The 24,291-nt window shown below is 46.0% G+C and overlaps 1 protein-coding gene across 5 annotated transcripts in view; it reads left to right on the top strand.

Moving 5' to 3' along the window:
• Positions 1-24,291, top strand: part of TLK2 (tousled like kinase 2) — a 2,417,851-nt gene that overhangs the window by 715,729 nt on the left and 1,677,831 nt on the right. For all 5 annotated transcript variants that reach the window (XR_014968435.1, XM_085624076.1, XM_085624079.1 and 2 more), the window contains one exon: positions 12,263-12,358. Coding sequence is in view for 3 of the 5 variants with exons in the window: in XM_085624076.1 (XP_085480202.1) it covers positions 12,263-12,358 (96 nt within the window). In the remaining 2 variants the exon portion in view is untranslated. The remainder of the gene's footprint in view (positions 1-12,262; positions 12,359-24,291) is intronic.

Raw genomic sequence — 24,291 nt, 5'->3', positions numbered from 1 at the left:
TAGGTCCCAGGTCCCTCTGTGTCTGCTTCTGGCTCTGCTTCAGCCCAGTGCATTCTGGACAATGTAGTTTCATGTCATCACTCACATCCAGCTGCTACCGCTTCCGGATCTTAGGCAGAATATCATATTGCGGGGGGGGGGGGGTCTGCGATCAGCGATTCAACAGAGAAGTTTTATTCTGTATCAGACCACTCGCTGTCTGGTGAGGAGGATGACCCTGACTTACAGTGGTCAGATTATGACAGTGAAGCTGCTGACTGGCGACCTAGTGAGATTTCAGAAGTTCTAGCTGCTGACACGGTGCGCAAAGCCCCTGGTACTAAACCCCTATGTCAGGAGAGCCTGCACGACAATTCCCAAGAAGATCAATCTCAAATCGATTTTCAGATACCCCCTAATCACAACGGAGGGGTCCTTTCTGAGGCACCGGAGGAGGTTTTTTTGGCAACAATATATCACACGATTATTCAACATAGAGAAGCAACTAAACAAGAGAACTTGCGCACACAATCTGTCTGTCGTAAACTGCAAAATTCCCTCCGCAGCGTTATCAAATCATCAGCTGAGATTAATACAAGAGTCACGGAAGCTGAGGAATGGATCTCAGCCCTCGAAGATGCTGCAGCCGTCCAAAAGGATCTGGTCACAGAGGTCAAGGAACAGCGAAAGAATATAATATGGAAACTATCGGACCTTGAGAATCGCTCTAGAAGGAATAACCTACGAGTTTTGGGAGTTGAGGAGAATATTGAGGGAGACGATGTTCGACAGTTTATAGTTGAGCTTTTCACTGAAGCTTTCCCAGAGGTTACTCAATGGAACTGGAATTTAGAAATCCAGAGAGCACATCGCTTCCCGCTTTCAAAAAAGTAACAATCCTCTACTAATGCCAACAGTTCCTATCCACGTGCCATTCTGGTCTGCTTTAACACCTTTCTTGCCCGTGAACGTATATTTGACTTAGCTCGACCAAACAAAAGGAGATCTGCTAAGGGCTGTCAATTCTTCGTTCGACCTGATCTTGCTGCAGAGACAGTCGATCGCCGTTGGCATCTTCGTCAGCAGATTCCTCTTTTTCAAGCGAAAGGTGCTCAGGCTTTCCTGCTCTTCCCAGCAAAGCTGAAAGTAATACATAAGACAGAAACAAAATTCTTTCTCTCTGAAATAACTGCAAAGGATTATCTGGACTCAATGTAGCTTCTCTTCTTTTCTTCTTTCTCCTTAGCTCTTATTAAGGTTCCTTCTATAAAAATGGTGGCGATTATTGCTTAGAATGGGGATCTTCATTATTTTTCGGGGATTGACCTACCTAACACTAAAATTGCTGTCAAATCTATTCCTCTATCATGTTAACAGGATGTTAATAGGATCGATCAATCGATTTATTTCTTTATTATGTTAATGGGATGCCAATAGGATCGATCCTCATTTATAATGCCTACGGGTGCTGTTATAGGCCCAGCGGAGCGTGGGGTGACGCTTACTCAACCATAACAAGGACCTAGGTCCTGAGCTCCAGATTCTGGTTAAGGGGTGGGGGGGGGAAACGGGTGGGGAGGGTGGGATGGGGGGGGGGCACTGGGTGGTGTTGTGGTGGGTTCTCGAGGTGATTAGCTATATTATTAACGTATATGGCAGTGTGATCTCAAATATATTTAGGATGTTAACTATTTGCTTATTTTTTAAGGCAAGTTGTTGGTATATTCCTTATAATCTTTTAAAGTATATACATGATGTTCCTCCTCTTCATTATTATCAATGGCAAACCGTAGATTGACCTGTGCAACCTGGAATATATGTGGGTTAAATGATCCTAAGAAGCGTAGGATCTTTCACAAGCTGATACAGGTGATGCATGTGGATTTGATCTGCTTGCAGGAAACTCATATTTCCTGGGCTAACCGACATTATCTTAAGTTTTTGGGCTACGATTTAGTGGCTACTACCCGACAAACCTCCACCATTAGGGGTGTGGCTATTATCTCAAAAATAGGGGCCGCGCAAGTTAAAAGGTTTAAGCAAGATAATCCAGTGTGTCCCTGGAAGACCAGAAAACTGAACTGCTTACCTTGTTGGACCTATCACTATTCCTATCCATATTACGGTTGATTAAATCTGGTTCCCCATGTGACCCGCTCCTACCAGCCAAGCTTAGATCCTTGGACCCAGATTTACTCCTAAAATTGGTCGAAGTTTTGAATTCCTTACTGAAAGAAGGGCACCTTCCAACAGCTTGGAAACATGCAATGATTCTTTCATTTAAAAAAAAAAAAAAAGCCTAACCATGACCCTACTAGCTGGCCTAGTTTCAGACCAATCTCAATGTTGCCTATCCTCAGTAAGATCCTGGAGAAACATGTCAACTTTCAGCTTACAACTCTGAGAAGGATGCAGACCGCTGCATTCCTCCACAAGTCACGCTTTAGGGTAGGGCACAGCACGAAATCTAACCTCCTAAGGGTCAAGGAACATCTTAGATGGCTCCTGGATGAGGGCGGTACAGCAGCACCTATTATAATAGATTTAAATGTGCCTTTCGATGCTGTGTTCCACCCATTTCTCCGGGAAAGGCTTATAGTATTTGGTCTGCAGGGCACAGCACTTGCTTTTGGTTGACTTAGTTTCTGGGAAATCGGTCATTTCAGGTGTTCTCAGGCAGTGCTAGTTTGAGTCTTCATGCCCTCACTTGCGGCGTTCCAAACTGCTTGGCATTAAGCTTGATGCCTTTTAATATTTGTTTGACTCCTTGCGTAGTTGGTGGAAACCTGAGGGCTTACCCTGTTCTCGTGCTCTGACATCACGCAGATTATTTTTGCTGTCGTTTGCACAGTAAAACCTTAATGGCTCCCTCAATCTGTGCTTGATGAGTATTTCTTTTTGGATGAGTACACACTCATTGAAGCTTAACGGCGAAAAGACAGAGGTTATGGTTCAAGTTGCCGGTTTCATCATCCAGAGTAATGAATCTGGGCTTCTGCTTGGATGAAAGACTAACCATGAAGCCGCACTACCACTTGCTTCGCCGTTTTAAGATGGGTTAAAAAGATAATTGACATTATACCCCCTACAGCCCAAAAAAACAGTCATCCAAGCATTGGACTTGTCGAGAGTAGATTATGGGAACATTTTATATCTGGGGGCTCAAAAGGCAGACATTTTGCGTTTTCAAGTAGTTGAAAATGCTGCCGCCAGGCTACTCCCCTCTGCCTCGCCAAGTATTTATCAGTGTCCAATCTGCTTCTGAAACTTCACTGACTGCCAGTGGAGAAACAAATACTATTCAAAGCCTTGTGTTATATGCACAAAGCTATTTGGGGGCAAGGCCCCAAGCTACATTCAATCGTTGGTGGTTTCTTACCAGCCCCTATGGCAGCTCATGTCTTCCAATCAGTCCCTTTGCAGAGTGCCCAGCATTCGTTTAGCATGCATGAGGGGTCACTCGTTTTCACATCTGGGCCCAAAGTTATGGAACAATCTCCTGGAAACACTGCAAAGTTGCTAATCTCCTACTAAGTTTCACAAAAGATTGAAAACCTTGCTGTTCTAACTCTGGGCTTGCCAGTCCTCCCACTTTACTTTTATCTAGTGCCAGGAAACCGCGTGGAGTAACTGAGCTCTACAAGGCGCCATAATAATAAGACCGTCATGAATGAGAGTTGAACCATGGCCATCTTAACAAGATCTTTCACATATGGACAAGCTTAAGCCTTTGTGGGATCTTTGCCATCAATGCCAATTGCAGGCATGCAGTACCAGGATTGTAGAGGGAATGCATTTTCAATAGAACCTTTGCTTGCGCATTTTCTTCTCTAGCCCTCATACGAGTGGACTGAGCAAGCTGAGGAGCGTGATGTGCTGCCTAATCTTGATCGTCCCAGTGTGACTGAGGCAGTGCTGGTTCACAGGGCTCCTACTCCTGTTCATCTGATGTCCCAATCCCGCAGGCAGATTTTTCATTAAAATCCACCATTGAAGAAATCGTATGTATGGCTCCTGGATACATTGAATTTCACCACCTAAAAATGTTCGATGAGTGCAGAGCAATATTTACTCAGGTACTTGGTGGTTTATCAATAAATAAAATACTCATTGCAGAATGGTACAGATTCTGTTTATGGTGTTAAGATTAACGCCTTCATCCCAGTCAGCATTAAGACGCCAGAATTCTTATATATTGGATAGCAATTCAGGCCTGTCACATAGGCCAATTATAGTTATGTGGCTGCAGTCTCTCTCGTTAAGAGAATCAATCATCCCAGTTAGAAGAGAATCAAAGGAACCATCGCTCTGAACTGACAGGCAGGTCAAAGTATTCATGAGTGGTCACTCCTGTGTTTCTTCCAGTTTTATGGCAACTAAACAAAGTCTTCCTGCAACTTATCAGAAGCCCTTTTGACTCAATTGGTAGGCAAGGTATTAAACATTGGTCTTGGAAAGTTTCACTTCTCTTATCGATGACATCTGAAAGATGCGTTTATGAAATGGAGGCTTTTATGATTAAGGAACCCATCCTTGAGTTCCACAAAGACACTTAAGGAACTAACCCATGTGTTCACAAAGTCCCAACAGACTTTAATCTTAATGAGCGAGTGGTTATGAAAGTATACTTCCAAAATCCTGGCGAAAGAGCACTACATACATTGGATTTCAAAAGTTGTTTTAAGTACTACATTTACAGACCCGTAGACTTGCATTAATCGGATAAATTACTGGTGACATTAGGAAATCCCCAGGAAGGACATGCAATTTCCAAGCTGGGTATACCACATTCAATGACAATAACTTTCGAATGCGAAAACGGAAGGTCCAATGACAGCACATTCCACAAGATGTTTCTCCGCGTCAAATGGCTCTGTGCGCTAGAGTAGCCTTGATGGACATAGTGTAGGCATCAACACAGAAGAACAGGCATACTTTTTTTGCAGCAATGTTGTCTAGAAGTGATAGTAGAGAACGATGCAGCAGTGGATCGCAAGTTACTTTCATATCTATTTCAGTAAGGTGAGCCATATCCTAATTACTCACAATCCACTGTTTTGCCTTTATATTGCTCCGTTATAAGGCTTGTTAATAAGTTTCAAACATGTGAATCTTTGAAAGATCCAATACTGGTGAAGAAAAACATTGCTTAACCTATAACAGTAGTTCTCCAGTATTTAGGGTGTCTTTCATAGATTCACATGCCTGAATCATTCCTAGTCATCGGAGTGGGAGTCCCACGGTACATAAAAAAGCAATAATTATGCATATAATAACTAAAAAACCTTGGTAACCTAAAACCAGGAAGTAAAGTAGCCTAAGCTACAAGGAAAAAACTTCCACACCTATGAATATCAGAGTCATTATGTACAGTCCAAACTGCAGCCAATCAGGCGACTGGACCCACCAGAATGTTCTCTCCTCAGAGGCTCAGGCTCTCAGATTTTCTACCGCACGTCGTGTGAAGGGAGTCTCCCTGAGCTCAGCTCAGTACTTCAGTTTTTTCTGGTTTTTTGCTTACTTCACGGTCAACTTCTAAGATGTCTCTCTGTAGGCCTTGTGAATCTTGTGGAAAGCTCCGGCTATTCTCTGAAGATCCTCACAAGAAGTGAATCTACTGCCTCTATCCGGAACATGAGGTGAGGGATTGTAAAATATGCAGGACCTACCCTCAGAAAACCCTCCGGGATAGGGAAGGGCGCCTACTTCTGTGGCCACAGAAGATTAAGGACAAGGATAACCCTTTATCTGAGGTGGAAAATGCAGCCTCTGGGTCGTCTGTATCCTCCAGAAAGAGGATGGCTGAGGAAGACTTATCTCCTGGGGCAAAGGTGTTGAGAAAGATTCAGCCTGCTCAAGGCTCTGGCTTGCCTTCTTCTTCTTGTTCTTCAAAGAAGGCTTCTCCACCTTCCAAGTCTTAGCCTGCTATGCCCCCGAGAAAGACAGGAAAGTCTCTGGCTTCTAAAAGACTTCCTGACAAGGAATTACCTCAGCAAAAAATGCCGTCGTCGACGCTACATCTACGTCGACGGTTACATTCTCGTCTCCAAGACCGAAGGTGATTATGACATCGGCTTCGTCTCAGTCGACGCTGGTCTCCGTGGCTGTGGAGATAATGTCTCTCGTCACCGCTCCGTCCACGGTAAGGACAAAGAAGATCTCGTCAACGACTGCTGCGTCGACGGCCACCTCGTCGACAAAGGCTTCCTCGTCGACGGCCACCTCGTCGATGAAGGCTGCCACGTCGTCGACGGCTGCCTCGTCGACGAAGACTGATTCGTGGTCGACGAAGATTGCCTCGATGACTAAGATTGCCTCGTCGACGGCTAACATCTCGTCGACAAATTGCCTCGTCGTCGAAGACAGCTTCCTCATCAACACACATCCTTTTGCTGCCACCACCATCGTCGACGGTCCCGTCGATGGCATACTCGGTGACGCCTCTCGTCTTCCTGTACAGATTTACAGGTTTGGACTGCAACATCGGCTACTGCTTCATCCACCCAGCCTTCGATGGCTGCTTCTCTACTACAACGTCGTGGCTCCTCATTGAAAGCCCTGTCACCATTGACGCTGCCGGAACAGTTATTAGATTCTGATGAGGAGGATGAATCTGGAGAGGATGACAGATTCCGCACTGCAAGGAGTCCATCAGAACTATTTATTAAATACCAGGATGACGACTAGGAGGAAGAACCAGATACTGAGCCTCAAGCTCCACCTCCTGTCACAGTTCCCTCAGCACAAATGCCTTTGGAATTACTGAACAATTTACAATACATGCTGCAGGACTATTACCGATGCTTTCCTCCATCGGATGTGGCGGAGTCTCTTCCATCCACGCCTATGCCAAGGGTTCCCATGACTTCTTTCCAATCTCCCAGACCACCTTCTCCACTGCCATCTTGTCATTCCCATGATGCAAATACAACAGATGATGACAGGGAAGAGGGAGAGGTGGATGACCAGTCAGTGCTGTCTGAGTGGGACGAATACCAAATCCAAACTCCGTCACCGTCCGCTCCGGCCCCTGTGGACTCTCCTCCGGTGGATATCGGAAGTTTTAATCTCCTTATGGAGAGGGCACCAAAGAGATTTCTCATCCCTATGGAGGCAAAGAAAGATAACTGCTTTCTATACGATTTTAAGGACCAACCGCGAAAGCAGATCAGAACAATTCCAATAATAGACTTTATCTGGAAGGAAGGCTTAAAAATCATGGTGACACCAAATTCTCTTCCAGCAGTCTTGCCTCGGTTGGACAAAAAATATAAAGCGCCAAGCGATTCACCGGCATGCCTCATCGGCCAGCCCAAAGCGGACTCTGTCATCGCCCAAGCGGCGCAGAGACGGGCCAGGAACACCTCTTCACCTATATCAGCTCCGCCTGCCAGGGATGGCAGACGGTTGGATTCAATTGGAAAAAAGGTCTCCACGATGGCTGCGAAGACGGTTCGGGCTGCAAATTCCCTAGCCATATTAGGGAGATACGATCGTCAAATGTGGTCCGACATCTCCCCCTACATAAACATGCTGTCGGAGCCTTCCAAGTCCGAGGCTTTGAACATTTTGCAGGAGGGAGAATATACCTCCGCTCTAATCATCGACGCGGCCGTGGATGTGGCATCCACTGGATTTAGACAATTGGCGGGTGCAGCAGCATTGAGGAGAGAAGGTTGGCTGAAGTCAACATCTTTCCGTCAAGAGGTCCAAACAAAGATTATCGATATGCCGTTCGATGGAGAGTCTCTATTTGGGCAACATGTTGATGAGGCCCTTCAGTCGATTAAAAAAGATAGAGACAACGAGGTCTCTTGGTAGCCTGCAGTTTCGTACGTCGTCCTTTCGTGGTACCAAAGGACGTGGATCCTTCAACAGGGGAGGGTATAATTCACAACATTCTTATCAAACCTCTCAAACTAATCAAAGATTCCAAAACTACAGACAGCAATCTTATGGACAGCGAGGTAACTCTTATTCGCAGTCAAGAAGGAAGCAATCCTTTCGTGGACGGAGTCCAATAAAAATGAAGTCCGCCAACTACCACCATCTCTGCCGTCGCCCCATTCAAGAATTGGAGGAAGAATATTCCACTTTTACTCGAACTGGTCCAGAATTACTACAGACAAATGGGTTTTGGATATAGTAGCCAGAGGCCATGCTCTGGAGTTCACAAACATTCCCCCAAACTCTCCTCCCAAGGAGCTTTTTTCCCAAATAAATTTGATGATTCGGAAGGGAGCAATCGAAAAATTCCCTCTGTTACAAAGAGGAACAGGATTTTATTCAAGATTTTTCCTCATTCGAAAAAAGTCGGGAGAATGGCGCCCTATTCTCGACCTTCACGCCCTCAACAAATACTTGAAGAAGCTATCCTTCCGAATGTTAACACTTGTAGAAATTCTACAATTGCTTTCGGCGGTGATCACATGGCCACCCTCGACCTTCAAGACACTTATTTTCATGTGCCGATCCTACCGAGACACAATTTCTACGGTTCAGAGTGGCTGGCAGAGACTTTCAATTCAGAGTCCTTCCATTTGGGCTCCGTTCAGCACCCCTGGTATTTACAAAGGTCATAGCGTCAGTGACTGCACACCTTCGCCTGCAGGGCATTCAAATTTTCCTGTACTTAGACTGCCTTATCAAGGCGAATTCTTTCCAAACAACATCCGAACATGTTCCGAAGTGTCGGCTACTTTTCCAGTCTCTGGGTCTTTCCATAAATTTCGTAAAGTCTCATCTGACTGCATCACAGAGAAAGACCTTTCTAGGAGCAACACTGGACACAAAACTGACCCACGCCTTTGTCTCAAAAGAGAAACAAATCAAAATCTGCTATCTCGCGCGCTCCTTGCTGTCAAGAGTGCGTTTCAGTCCGTTTTTACAAGTCCTTCCTAGGGATGATTTCTTTTGCATTCCTCTGATACCCAACTGCCGTTACAGAATGAGGCCACTGCAGGAGGAACTCAACCTTCAATAGCTCCAGATTTCAGGATCGTTCGCATCACTCTTCGGATGCGGGAAACCTTTCATTGGTGGAGCAAGATGGAGAACTTGAAAGAAGGATGTACATTTCTAGTCGAAATGCTGGATTTCACCATAACCACAGACGCTTCCCTCGAGGGATGGGGTGGGGGGCGCACCTTCAAGGGATGACAGTCAACGGCAGGTGGACTTTAGAACAAAAGAGGTGGCATATCAACCTTCTAGAGTTACGAGCCATTTTCTTGGCTCTAAAATCGTTTCGAACCATCATCAAAGGAACCTCCATACTAATACGAACGGACAATACGACAAGTATGCATTACTTGAACAAACAAGGCGGGACAAAGTCAGCCCTATTATCTCAGCAAGCACAAGAGATTTGGGACTGGGCGACTCGTCACAAAATCAGCCTCACAGCCATTCATGTCCCAGGGGGTCACCAATGTTCTGGCGGATTCCCTCAGCAGGTCCCCAACATCAAACCACGGGTGGGCACTACATCAACCATCCCTAAACAGTGTTTCGAGAATGGGGGCACCCCGATCTAGACCGGTTTACAACCAGCCAGAACCGCAAATGCCCATCCTTTGCAAGTTGTGTTCCCCACAAAGACTCACTTGGAAATGCATTTTCGATGAATTGGTCACAAATATATGCCTACGCTTTTCCACCGATTCCGTTGGTTCCACGAGTTCTGCGCAAAATCAAGAAACAACCTTGCCGCATGATACTCATTGCTCCCAGGTGGCCTCGCCAGTACTGGTTTACGGAACTTCTCCTCCTCTCGGAATGCGAGCCCATCCAGTTTCGACCAATTCCGAACCTTCTGTCTCTCCAGAACGGACAGATTTGTCACCCGGACCCTGCATCGCTGAAATTAGCGGCATGGCTCCTCAACCCCTTGAATTCGCACACCTAGATATCCCTCCGGACTGTCAGGAGGTTTTGGCTAATGCTCGAGCACCTGGTACGATTTAAACTTACAAACTAAAATGGAAGATGTTTTGCATGTGGTGTCAATCTGCCAATATCCACCCTATTCATGCAAAACCAGAACAAATTCTACAATTCTTTCTTCAATTAGCAAGATCTGGCTTCTCCCATTCTACTCTTAAGGTGTTCTTGGCGGCAATTTCAAGGTTTCGGCAGGATGGTATTAACTCTTTATTCAAATAGTAATTCAACAATTCTACAAGGGGCTGTTCCGGATGTCCCCCCCCCCCCCCCCCCCCCTCCCTATTCGACGTCCACCTCCTTCTTGGCACCTTAATGTAGTGCTTACACAACTAATGCGACACCCATTCGAACCTATTCACAAGGTGGACTTCAAGTTCCTTTCTTGGAAAGTTTCCTTGTTATTGGCTCTAACATCAACAAGGAGAGTTAGTGACCTCCGAGCGTTCACTATTCATCCACCTTTTCTGCAATTTACATCAAAATCTGTAGTGCTGCGCACTAACCCAAAGTTCATGCCTAAAGTCCCTGTGGATTTCCACCTTAATGAACCTATAATTTTAAAGACTTTTTCCCCAAATCCGCTCACAGCTGCAGAAAGGGCTTTGCATTCCCTTGACATCAAAAGATGTCTCAAGTTCTACTTACAAAGGACAGCAACAATACGCAAATCAGACCAACTGTTTGTGGCATATGGCAAACCGCGCAGGACATTCGGTCTCAAAACCAACCATTGCTCATTAGATCTCTGCTACAATTTGCTTATGCCATGATCAAGCGGGAAGACCATTGCAGGCAACCCCACGGGCGCACTCTACAAGAGCAATTTCTTCATCCACAGCTCTTTTTGCCGGTGTACTTCTTCACCAGATCTGTAGAGCGGCAACATGGTCCAACAGACACACTTTTACCAGGCACTACTGTTTGGAAGCCTCAAGCGATGCAGATGCATCAGTGGGACAAGCTGTTCTCCACAATCTTTTCAAATAAGGCGAGCCTCTGTTCTCCCTCCTCCACTATGCTTTTCTATAAGACGCTTATTTCATACTGTTTCTATATCTTGAAACTGTTTTGCATATGTTGAAAGACGCACGTATTTCTCTATAATTATACCTTTTGATAATGTGTATTGACTTTGATACAAAAACAGCGTCTTATGAGCATTATGTTACGTACTGCTATCTACTCTGATTCAGGCATGTGAATCTATGAAAGACACCCTAAATACTGGAGAAGAACAATAGTTACCTGTAATCTGTGGTTCTCCAGTATTGGTGTCTTTCATAGTCACATGCAACCCGCCCACCTCCCCTCAGAGGCTTTTAGGCTATCATGTATTGGTTCACTCCTGTGCCAGAAAATCTGAGATCCTGAGCCTCTGAGGAGAACATTCTGGTGGGTGCTGTCGCCTGATTGGCTGCAGTTTGGACTGTACATAATGACTGTGATAGTCATAGGTGTGGCAGTTTTTTTCTTGTAACTTAGGCTACTTTACTTTCTGGTTGTAGGTTACCAAGGTTTTTAGGTATTATATGCATAATTATTGCTTTTTTTATGTACTGTGCGACTCCCACTCCGACGACGGGGAATGATTCAGGCATGTGAATCTATGAAAGACACCAATGCTGGAAAACCACAGATTACAGGTAAGTAACTATTGTCCTTCCCCAGGATTTACATCTTTTATAGTTTCGCATGCCGCCCAACTTCCTACCCACAGGACGCTTAACTTCCCTACAATCCTTCGCACTAGTGCGATGAAATGTAAGGGATGGTGGGTGTGCTCTCACCTGATTGGTTGAAGTTTTTTTTTTTATCATGAGGTGTGTAGGTCATGGAAGTAATGTTACAGTGGCACTCCCAGCTCAACAAGGTTGATTCAAGTATTTGAATCTATGAAAGATGACATTATTAGAGAACTGTTACCTTATTTTCATATTTGTCGCACTGTGAAGATTCACGTATCTACAGATTGTTCTGTTAGAGGTACCACTTACTGGCTGTAATTGCATTTAGTGGATTGAAAATCTTGTTGATATGTCTAACAAATGGTAGGTAAAGGACAAAGTCTTTTGTCGGCTGTACATTTCCGGATAATCATTGTTGAAGATTGGCTATTTTCTTCAGGATTTTTATTGTTGAAGAAGAATTGGTTTGGATGTCCTTCAAAGAAATGCAATGTAGAGAAGAATTCTAAAGCTAAATCGTAACATTTATAGTTTTTTGCAATGTTCGTCGAACCGCACAGGAGGGTTGACAACTCTCCATATTTATCTTACCAAGCGACAGACAATTTGTGGCCTTTACTATATGTGTAAATGATGATTTATCTCTATTTTAGGCTCAGCAAGGCAGCCCCTCCTCTACAGTGTCAGGGAGCCTTGAGCTGTCCTGCACTACTCTGAAACAGATTTCCGTCCTGCACAGGCATACACAGGTAGGAGTACAGAAATTGTGTAAAATTGTTGATTTGCTTATACATCAGATTCTGATAAATGCTTCTTCCCCCAGATTCCTAAAACTTGTGAATGTGCACAGGCTTAAAACTGGATCCAAAAGCATTGGTATTAGCAGTAGTTCTCCAGTGCTTCAGGTGCTTCCATGCGACACTAGCTTCAATTCCTGTTTCCCCCCCTCACCTTACGTACAAAAGGAAGTAGCAGTTCTTTGGTTTTCACCCCATACTTTAAAGAATAATCCTCTTACTGAGTTGACTTTGTCAAATGTCGTATTCTAAGTTTTAGGATTCAAGCCGTACTCATGTTATTGAAAGCAGATGTGTATGTTCATCCTTGGAACATTTACATGTAGTGCCTAAGGCCTAACCACAATCCCTTTTCTTGTGACTCCTGTTCCTGCTTTCATATAACGGCCATAAGGGTGCTGGAAGCAAAGTGTTTCGTGGCTCGAGCTTGTAATATCTTCCTCTTCTCCCTCAAATACGTCCTTTGACAGAGTGTGACAGTCCAAAAGGCCCTCCATCAAAAGTGCAAGAATTACAATAGAAAGTACATATACTGTCTTTGTCATAGAAGAAAAGGTCCTGCTTCCATGATCATTCGTCTCTAGCATTACCTGATGCCAGCTTCTTCCTTTGGTCCGATTCTGGCTCTCAAGATGCTTCGAGTGGAGTTTCCAGCTGCGTCTGCCAATCCATCTCCGGTTAAGGCCATTCAGTAGACTGTTGAACCTATTCAGGCATACCCTTCCCCCCCCATCTGGGCCACTTTAGGCTCCTTGGGATATACCTTATGGTTCCAGCATTGCGACTTGCAGGTGTAGCTTCTATGATGATGGACTCTGACTGCACAGGCTGAGGCTTTGGTGCCACTTCTACAGAAGCCACCTCCGTCCATCGCGCTGACACGGTTATCTTACATGCCACTTTCTACACTTCTGAGATACTACTCCTGTATTAGCGAGCGAGTCTGTCTTAGGCCATCAAAATTGGAGGAAATCTGTCAAGTGGCTAGTAAGCTGGTTAAAACGTCCTTTGGGGACCCAGTGTCTTGCGGACTCTATACCCATTTGTCAGACGTCCTCAAGCATGGAAGTTTTCAACATGCTTTATATTGCCAAACTGTATTTTAAATGCACAGAAAATGATTATTTAGAGGCTATATACCTCCTCTTGCCTTTCCATACAAATATTGGCTGTTACTTAAAAACTAAATAAGAACAAACTGGCAAAAATCTAATAAGGGGGCCAGGGGCGATGACTCATAAGGATTTAAGTGAAAATAGTACTAAAAATCACAAAGTGCTAATGATTGTCTTGATCACAATTGGCGTCTTCCATTGACTGTCGGATACAACAAGGTGATTGATCCTTGTGAAAGTCTGATACTTTTTCATACTTTTAACTTACAAAGTCCTAACCCAAAAAGGAAGTTTACATGTGTTTTTTTAAAGACAGTTTTCCCACGGGACAAATATGAAATTTTAGCCGCAGTGGAACTTCCTGTCAGACACCTGCTGCAGGTTGGTCCTTCTAAGCTTTTATGGTTTTTGCTTGAAAAAGTTTGAATGTCGCAAAACAGAAAAGGAAACGGTTGTTTTTCAGAGATGCTGGAGCCTTTCAGGGTGTACAAAGCTGAAATTCAGTGCAACTTCATTCAACGGTCAGTTGGGTACATTTCCCGGTAGGTCCCGATAGCTCTTGCGCAATGTTTTTCAGAAACTTCCAAACGTATTCCTGGTGCCTAAGCAACAACAGAGGTACACTTCTAAGCCTTGCAAGACCTCAGGGGTCACCTGGCGACTCTTAGGGTTTTAGGCAGAGGCCACCCGCAAAGCCCAGTCCAGGTTCCGGTTATCACTGCTTATTTGTCAATTATATGGGAAAAGGCCTCTTCAGGTTTTTGTGTCTCTGTACCCTCTCAGGAAGTCACCAAACTGACCCTTGAAGTCCACTTCTTTTTCCTGGTTTCACAAGGGAGTAAGTCCAGTTCTTCGAGGCACCTCTCAGGTCACAGACAGCAGGTCCAGTCTTCAACTGCTCGTCCACAGGTCCAGAAAGAGTTCTGAGGAGGTGCCTTAGGGATACCACATTTTTGCCAGGCACCAACTATTGGGGGACTTCTGGATGCTCCCTAACCAATAGGCTAAAAGTTTCTGAGATCACTCTTCCCATTTTTTTTTAGTTTGTTTGTCCTACTGCAAACAATCCCACACTTCCCTTCAGTTTGAAAATTCTCCTCTTCTGCATAGCCTGTGTGCACACAGTGGTGTGGAATAGTCCCCGTCCAATGTGGTCATTCAAAAGTGATTCTAGGGGTAGCTTTCCTCCCACTTGGGTTGGTGCCAGCCTGCCTAGATAGAAAAAAGATTGGACTGTTCGAGGCATGCTTTGCATACTCCTCCCATCTAGTGTTGGGTCCAGATGTTTGCAAGTTGTTTTTCTTAGAAGAATTCTTTCCCAGTCACAAGTTAAGGTGTCTCCTCTTTTCGGTGATAGTGTGCATGGGCATCAACTTCATTTTTAGATTTTTTCTTTCCGCAATTGGGTTTGGCTGTGTATTGTTGCGCTCAGGTTCAAAACCGTCCTTCGGGCTCCCCTCGGTGTGCAATCCACTGTATACTCAACGGTAATGTTATCGTATGCGTTTCCCTCTCTCCGCGTATCGATCGGGAAAGTCTCATCTTTGGTCAATATATCGTAGGCAGCCTTTGGGCCTAGCCGCGTCGGTCCAGCTGTTCCGATAGAAAAAGACTCTTCGAGATCATCGGGCTCGACGGGGAGAAATGCTGCACCAAGGCACTCAACAGACTCCGGATATCTTCAGAGAAGAATCCGAACACCAAGTGACAGCTGCGGAAGAAGAGGAAGCCTTCTTACCTAGAGTATCGAATTGCAGTCCGTAGACATTGCAGCGGGACAGGGTGTCATGAGTACAAACCCTCCCGTACCCTATAAAATATCTTCCACTAAACATAAGGCTTCGGCACCACCTCTGCCTTCGGGCCTCGGTCGGCACAGACGCTGTTTCCAACCCCACGCCCTCTGGCCCGGCACCGAAACAAATTGTCAGGTCTTCCGGCTCGGGGTCAAGACAGATCATCTTCGGATCCGAAACATTACGCTATGAAAGACCAGTCTGGTTAGGAGCCGTAATCTTCTGCTTTAAAGGACAAGTCCGGTTCGGCACCGAAATCAAAAGATCTTCCAGACCCCCTGAAACTGATCTTAGATGTTATGAATAACAGATTAGATCTGAGACAGAAAAAGCTATGCATTAATCCAGATACTGGACACATTTTAGCTAAAACTAATTCCAAAAGGAAAATCAGTTCCGAGGAAACTGAATACAAGATTCTTTTTAAAAAGGACATTGCTACAAGTCCTATCCACCCTACTTTGCCATCCCCTCCACCATCTTCACCATAACTGCCAGTTTTAGATCCACTACACATAACACCACAAGAATCTCCTCATACACAGCCTGATTTAGGAGGAGGAGGAGATGATGATGATGACTATGACAATGTTAGTTTGCCAACAGAACCATGGGACTCTTATGATATTGATCCACCCATGGATAATGATCCAGATCTATACCCTGCAAAGCCATAACTTCCAGATGATGTCTCTTATCTAGAGCTGATTTCCAGGGCAGCAGCATATCTTGGAGTTACACTACACAAAGAGGTTTTGGATGATGACTTCTTATTTGAGACACTAAGGTCTTTACATAGAAGTAGTCAGAGTCCCCCTATGTTAAAAGGGATGATTAGACATGCAGATGAGATTTTTGGTTATGGATGAGATTTTTAAGGACCCTGTTCATGCCTGTATTTTAACACCTAGCGTTGATAAAAATACAAAACATCACCCTCTGATCCTGTTTTATTAAGGGCAGCTCCATTTAAACTCGCAGGTAGTTTCTAATGCTTGTAAGAGAGTGAAGTGACAGGCCTCTGGGGATGCACCTCCCCCAGATAGTCTAATTAATTGATGCATCTGGTAAAAGAGTGGTTGCTCAAGCCGCTAACTACTGGCGCATTGCCAACATGCAGGGCCTACTAGCTAGGTATGACAGGGCACCCTGGGATGAAATGGAAGGCTTACTTCAATACCTCCCAGAAGGGCACAAGAAAAAGGCACAAGAGCTAGTCTCGGAAGGAAAACTTATGTTTGAGGCATATGAGCTGTAGATCGTATACTTGTGCATAGATCGCCATCTGGTGTTGGGCTTGGATGTTTGCACTTTGTTTTTGTCGTGGAAGAAGTCTTTTGTAGTCCCAAGGTAGGTGACTCCTCCTTAGGTTGATAGTGCCCATGGGCATCGACTCCATCTCCAGATTGTTTTTTTCCGCCATCGGGTTCGGATGTGAATTGTCGGAGCCGAAAAAATTGTCGGAGCCAAAAAAACTCTCGGACTCACAAACGCCTATAACAAACCCTAGGGAGTCCAAAACCCCACAGAAAGCCTCAGAAACTCGGTCCAAAGAACATTCTGACCCAAAATCTTCGGCACCGAAAAGAAACGTTTTACCCACAAAGCATGTACCTGATTTTTCGGATCCAAAACAAAAAACTCATTTTATTGACCCAAAGACTGGCAAACTCGTCACCAAGCCTCTAAAAAAAGAGGAAACTGGACACTTCAGAGGAATCTGAAATACCCTTGAAACGAAAGGAGATGTATACTAACACCTCCCCACCTCCTTCTCCTCCAGTGGATCCAAATCTTCTAATTTCTCCACCACACTCCCCACAACATACTTTTTCACCTCAAACATCAAATACTGAGGATGATCAAACTGACAGGGGAGGGAATATAGATCCACATGGGGATGATGCACATACCATCCCACATGACGTAGACTCTTGGGATGACAACAGATCCCGACCCACACAATGACCCGGACCTCTATCCATCTAGGCCATCACCACCAGATGAAAATATTGGGTTTGCCCAACTAATCAATAGGGCTGCCCAATACCACAGCGTACAATTGCATTCTGATCCCTTAGAGGAAGACTTTTTACTTGAAACCTTTGCGCCCTCGCAAAAGTCCACGCACACCCTGCCAATGGTAAAAGGCATGCTCAAACATGCCCCAGAAGTTTTTAAGGACCCTGTCTGAGCCAGAATTCTCAACACCAGGATAGATAGAGTATAAGGCAGCTCCCAATGACCCAATTTACATTAAAGGTCAAATCCCTTTGGATTCTCTTGTGGTGTCTAATAAACACAAGAGGGCAAATTCAGAGTACAGGCGACACCCCCCCTCCTGATCAGGAGTCAAAATAATAGACGCATTTGGTAAACATATTGTGTCACTGGCTGCAAAGCATTATTGGCCAGATACGACAGGGCTCACTTTGACGAGCTTGAAAAGCTCATGCAACACCTTCCTGACCGGTACAAATAAAAGGCCAACGACTTATCCAAAAGGGAAAATCGATCACAAACACATCAATTGAATGTGCGCTCGACGCGGCTGATACAGCATCCCACGCCATTAAAACCAGCGTTTTGTTGCGCAGGCACGCTTTGCTCTGGGTCTCCGGATTCAAACAGGAGGTGCAATCTGCTATCCTATATCAGCCCTTTGATCAAGAGCATCTTTTCGGGCCCTCAGTTGACACATCTTTAGAAAAGATGAAAAAAGATACGGAAACTGCTAAGTCCATGGGGGCCTTACAATTCCCTTCCCCTGGAGGCTCCTTTCGCCGCTCCTTGAGCTGGCTCCAAAACCATTGGCTCAGCGCATCCCTCTTCGGCCTACAAAAGCTCCACTCAAACGTCCTCCAAAGGATACTTTCGCGGAGGCTACAGAGGCAACAATGGTAAGGGAAGAGGTTGCGGCAACAATAACCATACCTCCCCTACCATCAAACAGTGACTTCCCTGCACTTCCCCCCCGGTCATCCCACTCCTGTCGGGGGACGTCTCTCACAGTTCCTACCTGTCTGGAATTCAATCACAGCAGACAAGTGGGTAAGACTAATTATCCAGTATGGTTACTGCCTGGAACTCACCCCATCCCCCACATTCCTCCCAGACAATGTACTCGAACATCTAACACTAATGAAACAAAAAGGTTCTCTCTCTATTACAAAAACATGCCATAGAACCAGTCCCCTTGCCAAGACACAGGGGCTTACTCCCTCCATTTCCTAATTCCAAAAAAGGACGGATCTCTCAGGCCCATATTGGACCTCAGACCGCTAAACCTCTACATTCAGTCGGATCACTTCCACATAGTCAGTCTCCAGCAGGTGCTCCCACAACTTCAACAAGGCGACTTTCTATCCACTCTGGATTAAAGGACGCCTACTTTCATATTTCCATTCACCCCGCCCACAGAAAATATCTTAGGTTCGTGGTAGATGGTCAACACTAACAATTCATGGTCCTCCCATTCTGGGTGACTACAGCACCCAGAGTCTTCACCAAATGCCTTGCAGTAGTTGCGCCCACTTAAGACAGCAGCACATTCATATCTTCCCTTATCTGGATGACTGGCTCATAAAAGCCAAGTCACACAGCAACTGTGTGCAACACACGCACAAAACAATTCAACTGTCACAACTTGGGATTCACGGTAAACCTCACCAAATCCCATCTCCAACCATCCAGCATACAACAGTATCTAGGGGCTACAATAGACACTTCAAAAGCTCTAGCATTCCCCAACCCAGTCAGGATAAGCACCATACAAGCTCTAATAGCAAAATTTCAGCCTCAACACTCACTACCAGCGCGAGTGTTCATGCAGTTAATCGGGATAATGGCCTCTTGCATTCTCATCGTCCCTTATGCAAGACTTCAAATGCATCCCTTACAGGAGTGTTAGACACGTCAGTGGAACCAGGCTCAAGGTCAGCTAACAGATCTGGTGTTGGTAGACGACCGCACCCATCCCTCTTCATTGGTGGTAAACACAAAACCTTTCCAAAGGGCGGCTGTTCCTCAACCCGGTTCCACATGTAGTGCTGACAGACGCATCGCTCACCGGCTGGGGCTCTTCTTAAAACCCATACCATTCAGGGCATATGGACCCCTCAACAAAGAAAATTCCACTTAAATTACCTAGAATCATTGGCAATCTTCCTAGCGTTAAAATCTTTTCAACTCCACCTCCTAAGCAAAGCTGTCCTGGTCTGTACAGAAAACATGACAACAATGTATTATATACAAAAACGGTGGGGGGGACACACTCTCTCCAGCTTTTACTCCTAGCTCAAAGCATATGGAGATGGGCCATTCCTCAAAACATATATCTCTTTGCAGAACACCTCCCAGGAGTACACAATCAAATTGCGGATCGACTCAGTCGCCTAAAACAGCAGATCACCAAATGGGAACTTCATCCTCAAGTTCTGCTTTCATTCTTTCAAATGTGGAGCCACCCAGAAATAGACCTGTTTGCCACACACCAAAACGCAAAATGCCCAAGCTTCGCATCCAGGTACCCACACCCATTGTCCAAAGGCAATGCGCTATGGATGAACTGGTCAGGGAAATTTGCTTACGCTTTTCTTCCTCTCCCACTCATTCCGCTAGTGGTTCGGAAACTTAAACAGCATTCCCTCACAATGATCCTAATTGCTCCAACATGGCCCCCGAAAACCATGGTTCAGAACCCTCTTGGAACGGTCAGTAGTTCCTCATCAAAACCTACGCATCTCACCCAAGCTTCTTATTCAGAACCATGGTGAGATAAGGCATCCAGATCCCAATCAACTCAACCTTGCTATCTGGCACCTGAAGTCTTAGAGTTTGGCTACCTTAATCTAATCTCCCGCCAGAGTGCATGAACATCATTAAAGAGGCTAGGCACCCTACCACTAGAGCTTGCTATGCTGCAAAGTAAAAAAGATTTGTAATTTACTGTAAAAATAACAAAATCAACCCACTAGATGCTTCCATTCAAAACATCATCGGTTACCTTTTGCATCTATAACAATGTAACCTAGCGTATACATCCATTAGACTACATCTTGCGGCAATAGCAGCCTATCTCCACAAAAGACAACATTTGTCTTGTTTAGGGTACCAGCTATCAAGGCATTTATGGAAGAACTTAAAAGAATAATTCAACCTACAGTTCCACCCTCTCCAGTATGGAACCTAAATGTGGTACTTACCAGGCTCATGGGTCCCCCATTTGAACCTATGCATAAATGCGAATTACAATTTCTCACCTGGAAAGTAGCTTTCCTGGTTGCCATCACCTCTCTCAGAAGAGTCCGTGAACTCCAGGCATTAACCATACAAGAACCATTTCTCCAAATCCATCATAAAGTGATTCTTAGGACTAACCCAAAAATCCTACCCAAAGTCGTCTCTGCTTTCCACCTTAACCAGTCTGTAGAACTCCCAGTGTTTTTCCCTCTACCAGACTCCGTAGCAGAATGGGCTCCTCACACGCTGGACGTAAAAAGAGCGATACTTTACTACTATGAAAGAACAAAATCCTTTTGAAAGACTAAACAGCTTTTTGTGCCTTTCTCCACACCTCATAAAGGCAATAATATCTCTAAAACTAGCATTGCAGGGTGGATTGTTAAATGCATCCAACTATGCTATGCTAAAGCCAAACGCACCTTAACCATTCCCCCAGAGCTCACTCCACACGTAAACTAGGGGCATCCATGGCATTCTTAGGGAACATTCCCCTAAATGACATCTGCAAAGCAGCAAGTTGGTCTACATCATGAGCGTTCCCAAAACAAGCTAGTGTGGGCCAGGCTGTATTAAGAACACTTTTTCAAACCACTGCAGCAAATACAGGTAGCCACCTCTAAGGAGGTAACTGCTGTGTAATCTATGCACAGGTATAAGATCTACAGCTCGTATGCCTCAAACGGAAAATGCTACTTACCAGTTTGCATCTGTTCTTGGCATGTAGGGCTGTAGATTCGTATATGCCCACTCAACTCCCTGGATATCTCTATCTGTTCCAGTACTATCTTACTTAGATACATTATACATGGACATCCTTTTTTATTTCTTACTAACTTCATCATAACCCTCCATGGCAAAACAATCTGGAGATGAAGTTGATGCCCATGCGCACTATCATCCTAAGGAGGAGTCACCAAAGTCGGGACTACAAAAGACTTCTTCCAAGACAAAAACAAAGTGCAAACATCCGAGGCCAACACCAGATGCCGATCTATGCAGAAGTACAGCTCTACATGCTAAGAACAGATGCATACTGGTAAGTATCATTTTTGCAGCGTGAATCTTTCTGGATTCACTATGCTGTGCATTATTCCGCGATCTTGTGGTTGGGTCCGGATTCGTAGTCTTTTCTTTTTTTTTTTTTTTTTTTGTAGCCCAGGTGGGCGGCGACGACCACCATTTGGTGCACCTTCCGTGACGTCGTCGTGCTTCCTGCGGAAGTCCCACCTTTGGGGCGCCATCTTCAGATTCTTTTTTCCGCCGTTGGGTCTGGATCGTCATCGAGAAGCTCCAGAGTTACAACCGAAGAAAGAAGAAAGAAAAGCGAGTTTCGTCGACAAATACATCGGAGTTTCACAGGAAAGAAGATTATTTCATCAGCAGCGCGAAGAAAAGGTTCAGCGCCCCTTTTTTTCTTCGACGACCTGGGAGAATGCGCACTCAGAGGCCCTGAGCGCAATGGACAAGACGCCATTCAAGTTCTGCCCAAACTGCCACCACAAATTTGCGCAGAAGGACCAGCATCCGGTCTGCAACCTCTGCCTACCGGTCGAACACCAGAGTAAGGACTGCAACGCCTGCTCAGCCTTCGCGCCGAAAACGCTCAGAGTGAGAGATCGGCAGAGAAGAGCCAACGCCAGCATGGATGGCAAGGGTAAGGCCCCGTCGCTCTACGATCTGGGCCTCTCCTCGGACGACGAGGACAACGTCGCCGGGACAGCCGAAAACTTCACGGTCGTAGAGACCGACAAGAAAAAAGAAGACTAGGTAAGAGAATCGTCGAGCGAAAAACAGAAAGGACCTCAAACACGAGGGTGACTCGAAAAAATCTGAGTCAAAGTCCACGAAGGGAGCCCCGGCGCCGAAAATTTCGACGACCAAAGGGGGAACCATGGACAAGAGGCCGAGCGGATCCTTAGAGAAGGACTCCCTGGTGCCGAAAGACGCCGAAAGGCAAGGGTCGTCGAAGACAACCCAGGGAGCGGCCCGATCGCTGAAAGAACGGTCGACGTCGACGCAAGTTTCGACGAAAAGATCCGCGGTCGACGCCGAAAGCATCTCCGAGATGGAGAAAAAGAAAAGGCGGCTCGAGGCCGAAATGGAGAACATCCTTCAAAGGAAGGAGTTTGACGCCAAGATGAAGGAATTCAAGATTCCAACGATTTCATCGGCGGACGTCGTCGAGGTCGAGGAAGAATTCGACACCGAGGGACTGATGAGGGATCTCGGAGAGGAAGACGAGACCTATTATGAAGAGGAAGCCGAGGAAGAAGACCAACAGTCGGTCTACGGCTCGGCACCATCGACCAGCCACGAGATTGAATGGCAGGATCTCGACACCGAGAACCCGGAGGAGTCCGTGGACACGTACCCTTCGAGGCCTTCGCCACCCGACGACATCGGGGTGTACAATATGGTGGTCAGGAGCGCAGCGACAGCCTTCGGCGTCAAACTTGACGAAGAGAAGCCGAAAGCCGATTTTCTCGTCGAGACCCTGCTCCCCATCCAGACAAGGAGCCAGTTCCTCCCCATGCTTCAAAGCGTGATGAATCAGGGGAGAGAAGCCTTCAAGGAACCAGCGACCTGCCGGTCGATCACTCCGAGAACTGAGAAGAAGTATAAGCACTCTTCCCTCGACCCCCCTTACATCAAGGGTAGCGTGACCGCAGACTCCATCATAGCGTCCACGGCCAGGAGAAGGGCCAACGTACCAGCAACTTCGGGCCCACCACCTGATAAAGAGAGCAGGAGGATAGACCTCACAGGAAGAAAGGTCGAGAGGAACGCCGCTATGCACTGGCGCATGGCGAATTCCAATGCTCTCCTCAATAGACACCAGTACCAGCACTGGGACGAGATGGGAGAGTTAGTAAAGCATCTCCCCGAAGAATACCGCCAGAGAGCCTCACACCTAGTTGATGAAGGCAAAAACCTCGCCAACTCCTGCATAAAGACGGCGTTGGACGGGGCAGAGACTTCAGCAAGACTCATGGCCATAGGGGTCACCGAGAGAAGGCATGCATGGTTAAGAATCTCGGGATTCAAACCGGAGGTGCAGAACAACATCCTTAGCACCCCCTTCAACGGAGAGACACTGTTCGGAGCAACAGTTGACGAGAAGCTGACCCAGCTAAAAAGAGATAACGAAACGGCGAGGTCCATGGGGGCCCTACAGCACAGGGGAATGAGGCGAGGCAACCCCTCAAGGAGACCCTACGGTAGGGGAGGAAACCAGCAGGGCCCGTCGCACCAGACGTTCCAGCAGGGTCAGCAGGGTGAAGGTCACGGACAGGGTCAGCAGAAGCAAAACTGGCAGTACCAGCCCCGGGGCCAGTCCTTTCGCGGGAGAGGGAACGGACGTGGCCAGAGAAGGAGAGGGGGGGAGCAGCCCTCATCAAAGCGACTCTGCACGCAGGAGGACGCCTACCCTCGACATGCCCCCAAGGGTGAGGCGCGAAACAGTAACATCGAGGGGGAGAGAAGGATCAGAAGCCTACGAACATACAACACCAGTAGGCGGAAGGCTGAGACTCTACCTTCACGAGTGGCAGCGTATAACCACAGATAAGTGGATACTGAACATCATGCAGTACGGGTACTGCGTAGATTTGGAAAGGAAACCGCCAAACAGGAAGCCAAGGGGAAGGCAAAGATCGGACCAAGAACTGACCCTACTCAGAGAAGAAACACAGAAGCTTCTACAAAAGGAAGCCATAGAGCCAGTGCCGTT

The sequence above is a fragment of the Triturus cristatus genome, chromosome 1_1 (genome assembly GCF_964204655.1).
Source record: "Triturus cristatus chromosome 1_1, aTriCri1.1, whole genome shotgun sequence".
Classification (NCBI taxonomy): Eukaryota; Metazoa; Chordata; class Amphibia; order Caudata; family Salamandridae; genus Triturus; species Triturus cristatus.
Note: the sequence above shows the minus strand (reverse complement) of the source record. Positions and strands in the feature narration are given on the sequence as shown.